General features: G+C 42.4%; 1 protein-coding gene across 1 annotated transcript in view; it reads left to right on the top strand.

The window, feature by feature from the left end:
• CRIM1 (cysteine rich transmembrane BMP regulator 1) overlaps window positions 1-14410 on the top strand; it is a 192260-nt gene that overhangs the window by 33086 nt on the left and 144764 nt on the right. The window contains exon 2 of the mRNA XM_030311318.1: window positions 7747-7920. Coding sequence (XP_030167178.1) covers window positions 7747-7920 — 174 coding nt within the window. The remainder of the gene's footprint in view (window positions 1-7746; window positions 7921-14410) is intronic.

The following is a 14410-nucleotide window of genomic DNA, read 5'->3' as shown; positions in this document are numbered from 1 at the left end:
TTTTTAACTTTATTTCCTGTGAAATTTCCCTTTAAACACTGCCTTAGCTATTTCCCAGCAATGTTGACAGAGTATTTCTATTGTTCTTCATTTGAAGTATTTATTTAATTTACCTGTAATCTCCTTCCATTAAAAAAAAAAAAAACAACTTTTTATCATAGAAATTTCCAAATCTATTCAGAAGTAGAAACAATTGTATGAACACACAGAACTTCCACAGTTATAAATTCACGGCCAATCCTGTTTTAGTGTGTTGACACCCCAGCTAGTACATCCTCTAGGATTGAGGTGTTCGAAAGGTCCTGCAAAGTGATCTTTGTTGTAGAGGAAGTGCCCCTGGCTTGCCTTCCTGTGCATAGTGACTGTTCTCCAAACCTCAGACTGGTCTGATAAAGTGAGAAACTATTTTATTTATTTTTTATTTCATTAAAAATAATTTTTTTTAACATTTATTTATTTTTAAAAGATAGAGACAGATTGCGAGCAGGGGAGGGGCAGAGAGAGAGGGAGACACAGAATCTGAAGCAGGCTCCGGGCTCTGAGCTGTCAGCGCAGAACCCGACGCGGGGCTCCAACCCAACAACCGTGAGATCATGACCTGAGCCCAAGTCGGACACTTACCTGACTGAGCCACCCAGGCGCCCCAGTGAGAAACTATTTTAAATTTGAATTGTGACTACTCAAAGCATGTGATTCTGACAGCATTCCCAATAAATTGTTAGCATTGTACAATTTCATCCAAGATGGCAGAATCGAGGAAACATGAGCATGAACTCTAAAGGGACTTCATGAATTGTCCATTCCACCCCCTTTTTTGTAATGAAAAACACTGAAGCCTTGAGGGCTAAATGCCTTGTTCAGGGTTTCTTTGCAAACTAACAACAGAGCTAGGGCTGTGGTCTCCTGGGTCAGGCAGTCTCCATGAGGAGAACAGATGTCTGGGCTGTCTGTTTTTCTGTACGCAATTTCAGACAGTTCCTAATTTAGGCAGAATTGTGAAATAGGGGAACTGCATTCTGTAGCCCTAGGCTCTGCTGCCTTCTTGTTGCACGAATTCCTCGCTTCTAGAGACACTTGTCTTCTCTTAAACTTCTCTCTCTTCCAAGTAGCTTCCTGCTATCAAAAAGGAAATTATTATTTTATTCATACGCTTGGTATGATTTTGGTTGAAATGGTAGAAAATTGTACTGTAAACTCCTGCTTCCTAGCATCTTGGATCCGTAGCCCCTTGCCTAGTTCTTGGTGTGTAATAGATGCCATTATCTGTTTGAGGAACGAATAATTGGTGGATGGATGGATGGATGGATGGATGGATGAATTTCCATTCTGTAGTTCATCTCTGGTCCTCTTTTGTTATTGTAAGGTCTCTGACAAAAATTACAGCAGTGGAACATACACTTATCATAAATTAACTTTGTAAATTGGATCCTGTTCGTTTTTCAGAGAATTCCTCACTTGGACATAATATGAATCAGTGGTCATGTTTGTTTGCTCTATATTTAGAGATTTGCATCAGTTTAAGAAGCTAGTCTTCCAAAAATGTTTGTGAGCGTAATTTAGTATTTCCGTTGTTTTAGATCTCGGGTTTGTCCACTCTGGTATACAGTTACATGCGCCTAACATGGTTTCACTTTGTGGAAATGCCTGTAAAACAGATTTTTGTGACATGAATCATTTCTACCGATAACCATAATTTTGCCCTTCCTGCTTTGTGCTGATTACAGCACCAGGAAGAGAGGGAGAGGGAAGCACTGACTTTTGGGACATCCGCCTTAAGCTTGAAGCAGAGAGAATGAAAACTCCCTGCATTAGATTCCTCCTTGAGCAGAACTGAATGCCTGATAACAGCCAGCCCAGAGCTGGGGGAGTTAAGAGCAGCAATTTTACATTACACTGGAGTTTCTAGGCTGGCATGGAGAGAGATGCCAGTATTAGCTATTTGCATCTTACTGTAGCCACAGGGATATGTGAACAGCTGGAGAATTAATTTGATATATATTCCCAGAAGCTTCTCCTCTGCCAACAGAATTCCATTACTGTGAGCTTCTGAGTGTGTACTGTGAGTTTGTTTCTTGCCTTTTAATATCTGGTATAGCATATTTCTGGTAAGTGGATTGCCACATAATGGGGTGCAGCTATATCTTGGTTTGAAGTAAACTCCATTAACCTAAGCTGATACAAGGTAGAAAAGGTAAGGCTTTGAATATACAAATGCCTCTGCCTTCAGGAAGTCAGAGATTTTAGGTGAACACACAGTACTGTGTCCAGTAAATGCAGTCACACCTGAAGCATTTTATTCCGTATTAGTGGAATTTCAGACACCAGCACGCAGATGGAAAGATATTTTGAAGGGCAGAGAGGTGGGATCCAGGATTAGTCAGGCCAGGGTTGCCATGGCTGGTTCCTAGAGCTCCTGGACCTGCTGTTTCCCAGATGTGAAGTTGGATGTCTCCATACTCTGGATGTTTTCCACATCCTCTTCCCCAATGCCCTCTTTCCTACCCTCAGGATTGAAACTCCTAACTAGCCCTTGCATTTAAAATCTTTTTTTAATTTATTTTTTAATGTTTATTTTCGAGAGAGAGAGAGAGAGAGTGCAAGCGTGAGTGGGAGAGGGGCAGAGAGAGAGGGAGACACAGAATCACAGAATCCAAAGCAGGCTCCAGGCTCTAGGCTCTGAGCTGTGAGCACAGAGCCTGATGCGGAGCTCAAACCCACGAACTATGAGATCATGGCCGGAGCCGAAGTCGGATGCTTAACCAACTGAGCCACTCAGGCGCCCCAAAATGTTTTACGTCAAATGTGGAAGGAGGGAATTTCAAGCATCATCAAGAATCCTAGAAGATGATTTGTAGACTAGAAAGAACCAATCCAAGACAAGACTGAATGTGGCTTTTGGAAGGACAGGTGTTTTTGCTTTGGCACCATGTGTGCACTCTTAAACACATTCTGCAAATTCATTTACTACACTAAAACGAGAGGGATGTTGGGAAGATCGGGTTAAGGGCAGGTCAGTCAAAAACCTATGGAACTGTATACAGAGAAGATACATACAGACAATGAGAGTCCAAGTAAAAATACTGACACAGGTAAGCCCCCCATAGCATTTGCACCTGGAGCCTGGACAGCCCACCCTTTGCTTGCAGCCCTACATACTCCCAGGCTCCTCCTGCTTCCTTCAGGGCCTGGGACCTTGAAGACAGTCACTTCCAATAGAGAACAGGTTGATCAGAATTAAACCTAGATCCAAGGGTAGTTTCTTCATCATGATATTTAAATACAGGGGAAATGTCTCTAGTTTTTTCATTTGCATTTGTAACCTGCCTGCGTAGTTTAATGTCATGGAAAGTTCAGCCACTAGAGCAGTCATTTCTTGTACCAAAAAAAGAAATTTAAACAAGATCATCACCCTTTTCTTAAGGTGTTCATTATTGCTAAGACTTTTCCTTTCATTGTGAGAAAACTTGCTCTTGATCTTTTCATAGCATTAATGTGCTGAAAAAAATCAGGTATGAGTCCATGCAACTTTTGCATTTTATTGACTTCATTTTCCTTTTTCCCAATTACATATTGGCTAAATCCCACTAAAGGGGTATGTCTGTTTATGGTTTAGCGTAACCGTCAGGAGAAGAGGTACCCGACGTCCTTTGTTATCTCTCAGACTTGGAGCCTATGCTGTCTTGGCCCAGGTGTTATCAGCAAGACATGCTCTTTAGACAGCAACCCCTGGGCGATCCCAAGACCTTTTCAGGTAATACATGAGGTCCAAACTGTTTCCATAGCAGTATAAAAATATTGCCTTTATGGGGCGCCTGGGTGGCGCAGTCGATTAAGCGTCCGACTTCAGCCAGGTCACGATCTCGCGGTCCGTGAGTTCGAGCCCCGCGTCAGGCTCTGGGCTGATGGCTCGGAGCCTGGAGCCTGTTTCTGATTCTGTGTCTCCCTCTCTCTCTGCCCCTCCCCCGTTCATGCTCTGTCTCTCTCTGTCCCAAAAATAAATTAAAAAAAAAAAAAAAAAACGTTGAAAAATATTGCCTTTATTCTGTGTGACAGTATTTGCAAAGGCACTGGTGATCAGGCTGCTGATATCTTAGCATGACACCATGTGCGTATGTCCCTGCCACTCATTACACATCTTCTTACGTATCATGTTACTGTTCTGGGGGGTGAAATGGGACAAGTGCGTGAAGTAATTCTGTTTCAGAAATACCTGAAATACAATGGTTGTCTCGAAGTAAAGCATCATATTTTGAGATGTCTTCTAAGCATCCAAGTGGAGATGTCCCATTAGCAGTTATATATACCTGTCTCTTTGCTGCAGTACTTAACGTATTTGGACATATTTGAACATGCATGAATTTTAATTCATATATGAAATCATTAGATTTCTCTCCTATTTAGAAAAATAATTCAACATCCTGATTTGGTAATTTGCAGGAGTTACAAACTAAAAGATGCATTTGCAGAGGTATCTCAGTGATCTTTTCAGGCTAGGAGACTATCTTGTCACCTGGAGAGTACCCAGAAAAAAGAAAAAAAAAAAAAAACTACTTGAAATAAATATTTAAAGGGCAGTACTCCTGTTTTTAACTTCTTTTTTTCACCTGCTGACCAGTCCAAGGAGAAATCAGGAATCAGAGAATTAGAGCCTTGATCCTTGGGTCATATATGTGGATGTACATAAGAGAGATTTAAAAACATCAAATTTGCCAGGCACTGTCAGAACTCTTGGGCCCAGATTTGATTTCTATAATCAAACCTCATTAAATCTTTGCTTTGAATCCCTGTTGATTGGCCGTTAAATTATTTTAAAGTATGATGTCCTGTGATAGAAAAACATAAAAGTCTTTGTCTCCAAAGCATGTTGTACTTGATCCTATAAAGCAGTGGTTGCTAAGGGAACTATTTGCCAAGAAGAAAAACAAAGTATTGATTAGAATGGGGGCATAGAATTGAAAAACTTTCCTCAGAAAAGAAAATAAAGGTATATAAGACATCTTGGGGTTCAGAGTCCAGTGCTTCCTAACTGGACATGGTGGCCTAACATTTTTGAGGAGATGGTCAGGCTTCCCTCTGCACACTCACGAGCAGGCTCTTGCTGCTGCCGACAGGCTTCTCCTGGGAACAAAGCAGGAATCAGTAAGGAGCCAGGAAGAGTGTCAACGGCCATTTTTTAATTGTGATTCCACATTCAGGGAAAATGGTCTTCCTCGAAAACACATGGACCATAACATTGACCAGACCAATGACATGAAATACGTGACTGGATTTATAGTATAGTGTGTGTGTGTGTGTGTGTGTGTGTGTGTGCGCGTGCGCGCGCTCATACATGCACACATATATATGTTACAGTACTATATATACAGTTATTGAACACTGTATTAAGTTCTGGGGTCAAGGGGATTCAAAGTTGGATGAGATCTGACTTCTACACACAAGGACCCTTACCTAGTGGGGAAGTTTGACTTACATAAAGCCATCGTCATAGGGGACCAGAGGTCGGCGCACATGCCTGAGGAAGCATGGAGAAGACTTCTCCAAAAAGGTGATGTTGAACTGGGTGTTCAAGGATGAATAGGAGTTATGGGCGGAAGGGAAAGGAAGGGTTCTAGGCAGATGATACTCCATGAGCAAAGGTGTGGAAGCAGTGATGAAGGGTTTGTAGTGAGAATTGCAGTGTGCCTAAGGCATTGGGATATGTGAGGGCTTGGTGAAAGAGAAGTCTGTAGAAGTAGAAGCCATATGATGAGAACCTTTTATTCTGCAATAAGAAGTTTGGGCTTTTCCTTGTTGGCAAGAGAGAACCACGGGGCAGGTTTGTTTTTTGAGGGAGATGTCTGGGGTGATGGTGTGGGGAATGGGGCCATGGAGGGACAAGAGGATGGTGGCTGGGAGACAGGTGAGAGAGGATGTTGCAGTCCTTTTAGGACAATGATGTCTTCAGGGAATTCTAGTTCTAATGGAGGAAAGGGGGTTTACTGTGGGGGAAAATTGGAATCCATTCAAGTTGGTGATAGATGAACTGTGTACATATTTATAAAAAAAGGAATAAAAATTTCTTTTTAGAATATGATGGGGGAAAAGAGAAATAGAAATAAAGGAGAGATAGAAGAGAAGAGGTAGTTTTCTAGTGGGTCAGATGTTACTTGATTTCTTATAAGTTTTTAAGTTCCTAGGGTTGAACTAACTGGGAGTTACAAATGTGAATATAAAGTCCCCAAAATGTCTTCATGACAAATGTCACTGAACTAGATTAGGGGAGTGGTACTAATAGCATGTTCAACTGCCACGTGTTCTATACTGTAGCTGAAGACTAAATTATCACCTACGTTTCCGTGTTGTCTCATTGTGTTCTTTTCTGGTTTTCCTTTCAGGGCAATTTAGTAATTTTACTGTTGTCTCGAAGATAGGAATGCACCTTCGTGTGTTTACACGTTATTTCTAAACGCAAATACAGGCTAAACAGGAAAACAGATTTTAAAACAGATAAGTGGTGTTTTTGTTGAAACTTCTAAAATCGTTTTTACTAAGAGTTGAGACGTGGATCAAATAAGTGAGCCTGATCTGAAATCAGAAGAGAGGAGGTTTTCTATTTTCCGTTTTCAAAGAATTGCCATGAAGCTCTTTATGTTGTAAATGATGCCTTTCTAAAGACTCATTGACAAGAAGATTATTTCAGTGAGGGAGAACTGCCTTTTGCCTAACTTATGCAGTGAGTTAATGATGTCACCAGAAGTAAAATTTAGCTGTAAAAAAATTATAGCCATTTGTTTACACTGTCTTCTAGGAAAACACTTTCTGAAGATGGCTTTATACCTGCCGTAGTTTGCAACATATTTAAGATATCTTAAATTCAAACACTTAAAAATTCACTCCAGATATGGTTATCAGAAACATGTTTACTATTTAACAGTTAGTACCGGTCAAGGCACGATAAAGCATCTATTAAAGATAATGTTGGGGGGGGGGGGACTGATAAAATGTCCCAGAGATTCGTAGAGTCTGGTTTCCTAGAAGAGGTGTTTGAACTATGAAGAGTAGCATTAAAGATTGAGTCAGCCTGTGATTCTGTCATGCTTGTTTCATTTGTCTGAGCTGAATCCCATGAAAGTAGGTCCGAGATCTCCTTTGTTTCTTATACTTGACTCCATTCCATGACCAGGATACTGATTTGATCTTAGCCTAGCCTTTCACTAAACCGTGGCCCTGGCTTTGGTTTTGGGCATTGGTGGACATGAGCATCCGAACTGAAATGCGTCGGAGAACTATCCACCGTGGTATCCGTTCTCGATTCTTTTGGTGGTCTTCATTTTGATGGTTATTAGCTGTCTTGATGTGTTAAGTTGCAGAGCTGTTTTAAACCTATAGCTAGTCTCTACCAGATAGAGTAAAAAAAAATGTGTGTAGATTTATTCATTTTATAGGTTGACAAATGTGACTCCTGTGATTTTGTTGAAAGTAGGAAAATCCAGGAATCTTTGTTTAAAATAACACATAAGAGAGGTGGTAGTTTTTGATCCCAAAACACTGGCTATTTAATGTCTACACGTGTGGCTGTATTTCCTTTTTCTCGCTTACTAGGATATTGGGTTTCATTCGTTTGTCAAATTGCAGCCAAATCGCTTTTCATAAATTGAGGTGTCAATATCAGGTGTTAATCTTGACATCTTTGCACATTTTTGCTCTCAAACAGGCCTTTGAATGAAGCTGCAAGCAAATATTATGTGGCTGTTCGTTGTTTTACAGATGAGAACTGGGACGATGACCAACTGCTTGGTTTTGAACCCTGCAATGAAAACCTCGTGTCTGGCTGCAATATAATCAATGGGAAATGCGAATGTGACACCATTCGAACCTGCAACAATCCCTTTGAGTTTCCGAGGAAGGATATGTGCCTTTCAGCTTTGAAGAGGATTGAAGGTAAGTACTGATTTTTTACAACTGTGAGGCCTAGCACCGTGTGACTCCGAGTGGTGGTGGTGTTTGAGCTTGAAGAGGCAGAGACACACTTGCAGAGGTTGGTAGCTTTTAGAACCACAAACAGAATGCAGAAAGTTGGGTGCTGATGTGATGATGTGTGTGTTGTGTGCACACGTGCATTTGTGTTCCTGGATGCCGTGGAACGGGGTAGTGCTGTCGTCGCATGAGCAGGGCGGTCCGTGCCAGCTTGCCTGGGTCACCTCTGCGTAATGGATGATTTCACGAGTGGTGTGCTTGAGATCGGCATCTGTCGTCACCAGGTCCATTCCGCTTGATTTACCATAGCGTGGTGTTCCATGAGGAGGGTGCTAATTAGAAACGCAGCTCATCTGGCAAGAATGTGTATCTCTTTAGCAGAGACGGGAGGATTGCACGATGATGGTTGAACGCTTACGTTGAACATCGGTGTGGATGGGTCATTGGGTGCTTCACCTGTGAAATGAAGTCAGAAATTACACTAAAATAACAAGAAAATTAGGGGCGCCTGGATGGCTCAGTTGGTTGAGCGTCTGACTGCGGCTCAGGTCATGATCTCAAGGCTCCTGAGTTGGAGCCCCGTGTCCGGCTCTGTGCTAACAGCTCAGAGCCTGGAACCTGCATCGGAATCTGTGTCTCCCCCTCTCTTTCTGCCCCTCCTCCACTTGTGCGCGTGCTCTCTCTCTCTGTCTCTCTCTCTCTCTCTCTCTCTTTCTCTCTCAAAAATAAATAAACATTAAAAAAATTAAAAAACAAACAAGAAAACTATACTAATACAGTCCATAACTTTTGCACATTGCTGCATAAAACCTAGACGAAGGGTTGTAGAGTTGGAAGTATGATTCCTAACTACCTTAATCATGGGTGGCATGCCCAGAGAGTTTGGTGCCATGGCTTGCAACCAGGATTAACAAAGGGTAAAGCCTGGGCTTGGGTCTCAGCCCTGCCCCAGACCAGCATGGAACTTTCTTCTAGCTCCAGGTTCCTCTAGAGGGGGGAAAAAAGAGCTGAATGAGAAAAAGAAAGAAAAGAGCTGAATGAACATGATGTCATTCTAAGATGGAGAGATTGGTAATGTGGTTTGGAATATCAAGGATTTGTGAGGTCTCATGAGGGCAGTACAGCAGGACTGACGTTTTTGAATTGTATTAAGTTTCCAACTCCTATTAAATGATAATAGAGGGTAAGAAATTTACAATAGCCTCTAAAATAGCAGAAGTACAAATTTCTCTTTGTAATTACCAATACTGCTGAATCATTAGAAGAGATTATAGTAGGAAACAATAGAAATAAAATTTTAGAACTGCAGAGAGTCTTAGGTAGATACCATTTAGTCTGGCCCTTAAATTTGAGAATTGGAGAACTGAGCTCCACGCAGTTGGTCATTAAGAAGCCTAGGAGTAACCATGTCACGTGTTCTCATCTACGTCATCACGTTAGACAGCATGTTCCCTAACTCGTTTTCATTGTCTTGTGGCTCTGCCCTCACCCCTGACCCTACCTCACTGCCTTCCAGGAAAAAAAGTATTTAGCCTATCTTAGTGTACGTAAACTTTCAGGGAGATAGATGTAGTTAGTGGCCAAATATCTAGTTAGACATACTTAAAATCACATTATATTAAGTAATACAGCAATTTAGATTATTTTTGCCACTCTTCATTTCACAAAGCTGGGTTTTTGGTTTTTTGTTTGTTTTGTTTCTTTTCCTCAAATGTTTTAAATGCATCACTGTCGCTGTCATTGTCCTCTTACGGGCTACCTTCCAAGTCCTATAACACCCTATTCTTCAGCACACTCTCTTCCCTACTGTCTAAATTGTTTGAGATGTAGCAGATTTTGAATTTAAGTTAGCACAAGAAGTTTTGTTCAAAACTCTGTGTCTTTTGACATAAAACTGGGACAGTTGCATTTTTAATTAGGTGTATATTTATGATCTTTACGGTGTGGAGATTAATGGCATTGATTTTTAAAGTGATTCTAAATAGGCTGTTTACAAGATCTAGCACTTTCCAATTTTGAGAGCATTCCCTCAGGAATAATTACTGTAGCTGATTAAATTTCTTTACCTTTTGTTGTTGTTGTTGTTGTTAACAGATTCTGTCAGATGGCCTCTATGTAATCCAAAAGTAGAATTGGTTGAGGTCATTTAAGGTTAATGTATCTTCTACTTTCGTGTTTTTCAAAATAAATCACCTGCAATATTCAAGATCTTATAAGAAGTCAGTATTAGGGGATTTCCCTTTTCTGAGAAAGAAGTTTGAAGGAAAAAGCTCAACCTATATTCAAGTTTATATTGCATATGAAAGAATTAGTGATGGAATACTGCTGTATCCAATTAAGTCGTTAATAGCAATGGAGACTTGGAATACTTCTAGCAGTTTAGGGCCAGAGAAGTGTGGCCCGGAGTTGCAGGGAAGGGTGTGGAGGAGGTAGAGGCGGAACGATTTAGAACATGCATGGTGATGGATTCTAGGAAGGAGAACAATGTGGACAAAAGAATGCAACCTAGAAATGAGGCCGCATGCCTCATGTAAGGCATGTGGGACGCTGGTCTAAGAGAACGAGGTTTTATATTGACAGGTTATAGGAAATAAAGATGGGGAGGTGGCCTGGGACCAGGCGGCCTGGGACCGGCAGCTTCAAACAAGGAGCTTAAGCCTGGTAATAGGAACTATCAGAAACCACTGCAGTTTTATGAGCAGAGCCTGGCGAAGTCAGTGATGGGCAGACTGGGGTGGTGGGGTTAGCAGGGGAGATACTGCAGTCCGGAGGCTCGCCGGAGAACTGGTTCAGTTACTGAGACACAGGGCCAAGAGAGACTGGACTGGGGGCTGGTGGGAAAACGGCAAGGAAGAGGTGGGTATGCACCATTTTGCTGAAAGAACCTACGGTATCTGCTGACAGGGGAAGGATGAAAATGCACGAAGATGATTCTAGGCTTCCCAACCTGCAATGCCACAAGAATGATAGTACAGGTTATGGAGGTGGGGAGACTTCTGAGATGTTTGCGACGACGTGGAACTGGAGAATGGGGCGTTTGTTTTAGGGAGACATAGAGTCCAGAGGGGCTTTAAATCTATGACAGATACGACAGCACGTTTAATGACAATGATCTAGTAAGAAGTGAGAAAGCAGTTAATGTAAGAAAACGCGTGATTTGCAGGAACAAAGTGAGGAGAGAGGAGCACGATTGTTTCGTTTTTCTCAGAGACGTACAGACAGCAAAGTCGTCCTCTGACTCTGAGGGGAAAAAGAGGTGTGAAATACTGAGGAGGGGGAGAGGGAGAATGTAAATTCATCTCAGAGAGGGGCAGGTGCATTAACCAGGGAAGCAGATTAGGGTCCCCACTAGTGCCCACAGCTTACTTGAGGCTAGCGGTTATAAATTTGCAGGGCAGCCCGCCAACAGTCGTGTGCCCCCTCCAGCCGCGGTGCAGGTGCAGTGGGGGTGGAGGGAGCTGGGTTTGACCAGGGGTGGGAGTTTCCCGGTACATTTGATAGGAAGAGAGGGGCCCAGAGCCGGAGGGTCACACAGGAGAGTGTTGCTGTGATAGACGGGCCCCCTGTGTCGGGAAGGACAGAGCGGCGAATGGGGAAGACACAACTCTGTGCAGCAGGCGCGCAGTCTCATCGCGTGTGCTTCATGCCCACGAGGTTTTATTTTTTAAAGGGGAAAAGGAAGAGTGATCGAAAGTGGCAGCGAGAACACAGGGGACACCGGCCCCACCCTCAGGTTTGTGGAGTGTGGGAGATGAAGCCATCTCTACTTGACAGGACGTCAAGGGACAGAGTAGCCAGGGAGTACCAGGTTTCAGTTAAGACACAAAGGTGAGGAGGGGACAATGATGGCAGAGAGGACTCTGGTGATGACAGACCCATGAGTTCTAGAAGGCATGGTAGAGGGATTTGGGAGGGAGGGTTGTGCAGGGCGTGGATGAATTTTGCAGAGCCCAATGAAGATAAGAATCCAGTAACGATGGGTGACCTGGTAATTTAGACTTGGTTCTTGGTGTTCTTTTGTGGGAAGATGAATAGTTAGTTCTGGTTAAAGCCTTCTTTTTAGGCCCATTCTTCTGGGCACTTTGTAAAGCTTACATGTGCAGTGGGGGGGGGGGGGGGGGGAGAAAGAATAGTATTCTGGCCAGAACGTAAGGAGAAAACACGGGTCTCCCATTTCCATGCTTTGGGAGTAAATTCTGAGCATGAGTTCCAAACATAATGACATCAACACTTTAAAAAATGCATGGATGTCCTTGCAGGGCATTTCAATATCATATTTATAGGTTTATGAAGAATACTGGCAATTTCTGGGTATTAAAAAGTTACTATGTTTTGCTTAATTCATTTAAAAGGGAAAGAGGGGCGCCTGGGCAGCTCAGTTGGTTAAGCATCCGGCTTCAGCTCAGGTCATGCTCTTACAGTTAGTGAGTTCGAGCCCCACATGGGGCTGTCAGCACAGAGCCGCTCCAGATCCTCTGTCCCCCCCCTCTGCCCGTCCCCATCTCATGCTCGCTCACGCGCTCTCTCTCTCTCTCTCTCTGTCTCTCTGTCTCTCAAAAATTAGTAAACAATATAAAACATTTTTTTTAATTTAAAGAAAAATTTAAAGGGAAGGAGTTGGTCCTGGGTTTTACCAAATATTTCCTTTCCTAAAATATATGAACTAGTCACCATAAAATCAGTTTGTCACGAATTTAGAGGCAACAGGATACAACCATCCATGGCTCCGTGCAGAATGGTTTGCCAGAATCCTGTGTATTTCTTCAAGGAGAAGGAAGTCTAATAAATGGAATGACCTGCAGGTCATATCACCTTGATAATAAAGCATAATAATTCTATGCTTCACTGTCTGTCCCTCCTTGGTTTGGTCTGCGCTGTACTGAGCTTCACAAAAGTTCAATTGTTGTACCATCAGAGGAGGGGACAAAACTAGTGAGAGCAGTACCTGTCTCTGCAGTTGCTGCAAGGGTTTTCTGGAGGGGCCTCTCTGAGCTTAATAATTACAGTCAGAGTGGATACCAAAGATTTCCATGATACAGTGAAGAAGGTGGGCCTTTAAGTTTGTATATGTCTCCACGTTGGGGTCAGTGGCTTTTATTTTCTAAAAAATTAATATAATTTAGGGTGGTCATGAAATCGGAAAGTAATCAGAAGTATGAAAACAAGTTCAGAGAAGGATGTAAACCACCCTGGAAAACATTCGAATATTCATTCATCCAGCAAATATTTGAGTGCCGACTATGTACTGGGCACAGTTCTAGTGGCCAGGGGTACAGCTGTCATGGAGCTTACATTCAGAAGGGGAGAGGTGACGTGAAAACGCAAAAATGAACGGAGAATGTCGTACAATGTGAGAGGAGCTATGAAAAGCAATAATTAGGATGATACGAGAATCACTAGGATTACTGAGAAAATTGCTTTCAGATATGGGGGTCAGGGAAGTTTCCCATGAAGGGAGAGCATTCGCAGTGAAATCTGAATGTAAGAGAGCGTCAAATTTAGGATGGTCTGACAGGAGAGCCTTCCGTTCAGAAGGAACTGCGAGTGTGAAAGTTCTGAGCCAGCTTGGCGTGTTGAAAGAATAACAAGAAACAGCAAGGTCAGTGAGACTGGAATGTCATGGGGGAGGGGCAGAGGGTGGAGGCCACATCACACGATGTAAGTGATGGTCAGGTGAGTGGCTTTTGTGATGAGGACATAGGGAAGCTATGTTAGAGGGTCGTGAACTGGATGTAACCTAACTTGATTTGTGTGGCTTAAAAAAATGAATCTGGTGGAGACGTGTAGGAGGTGGCAAGATACAAGAGTGGAAACAGTCTCACAGGTAGGGGGCGTTCTTTTAGTAATTCAGGGAAGAAGTAATGGTGGCTCAGACTTCAGAGCTGGAGATAAAGGGATGGGTGGATTTGAGATATAATTTCGAACTAGATTTGTTGATGGGTTACGCCTAGGGCGTGAGGGAAAGAGGAATCAAGAAAGTACTCTTAGATTTGGGGTTTTAAGCAGGGTGTGGTGCTCTTTACTAGGAGCAGGAGATTTAAGGAAGACTCCAGAGTTTTGTTTTGGACAAAACCCAAAGCTCTACCCAAGTAGAGCTATTTGTCACTTAAGAAATTTTTTATGTAATTAACTCATTAAGTAGCTCCATGCTAAGTATACGGAGGACTGCAAAGATCTACATCCCTGAGAAGTCAGTCCTTTTCACTCGGAGGTATAACCTTGTTGGGAGATTCTAGAGAAAACTAAAATCAACCCAGTCCATGAGGATTTATCATCAGCCAGAGACTAGTTGAAGTGATATCTGTGTGGGATGCATAAAGTGTGTTCTTAAATATACTTTTTGGGTATCGTTGTATCACACATCATGTGGATTACTGGAATAGTATAGATTATGTGAAATTTATTCCTATTTGGAGCCACATAATGAACATTTTACAAAAGGGAGAAGACACTT

The sequence above is a fragment of the Lynx canadensis genome, chromosome A3 (assembly GCF_007474595.2).
Source record: "Lynx canadensis isolate LIC74 chromosome A3, mLynCan4.pri.v2, whole genome shotgun sequence".
Classification (NCBI taxonomy): domain Eukaryota; kingdom Metazoa; phylum Chordata; class Mammalia; order Carnivora; family Felidae; genus Lynx; species Lynx canadensis.
This window is presented reverse-complemented; position numbering and strand designations above follow the sequence as displayed.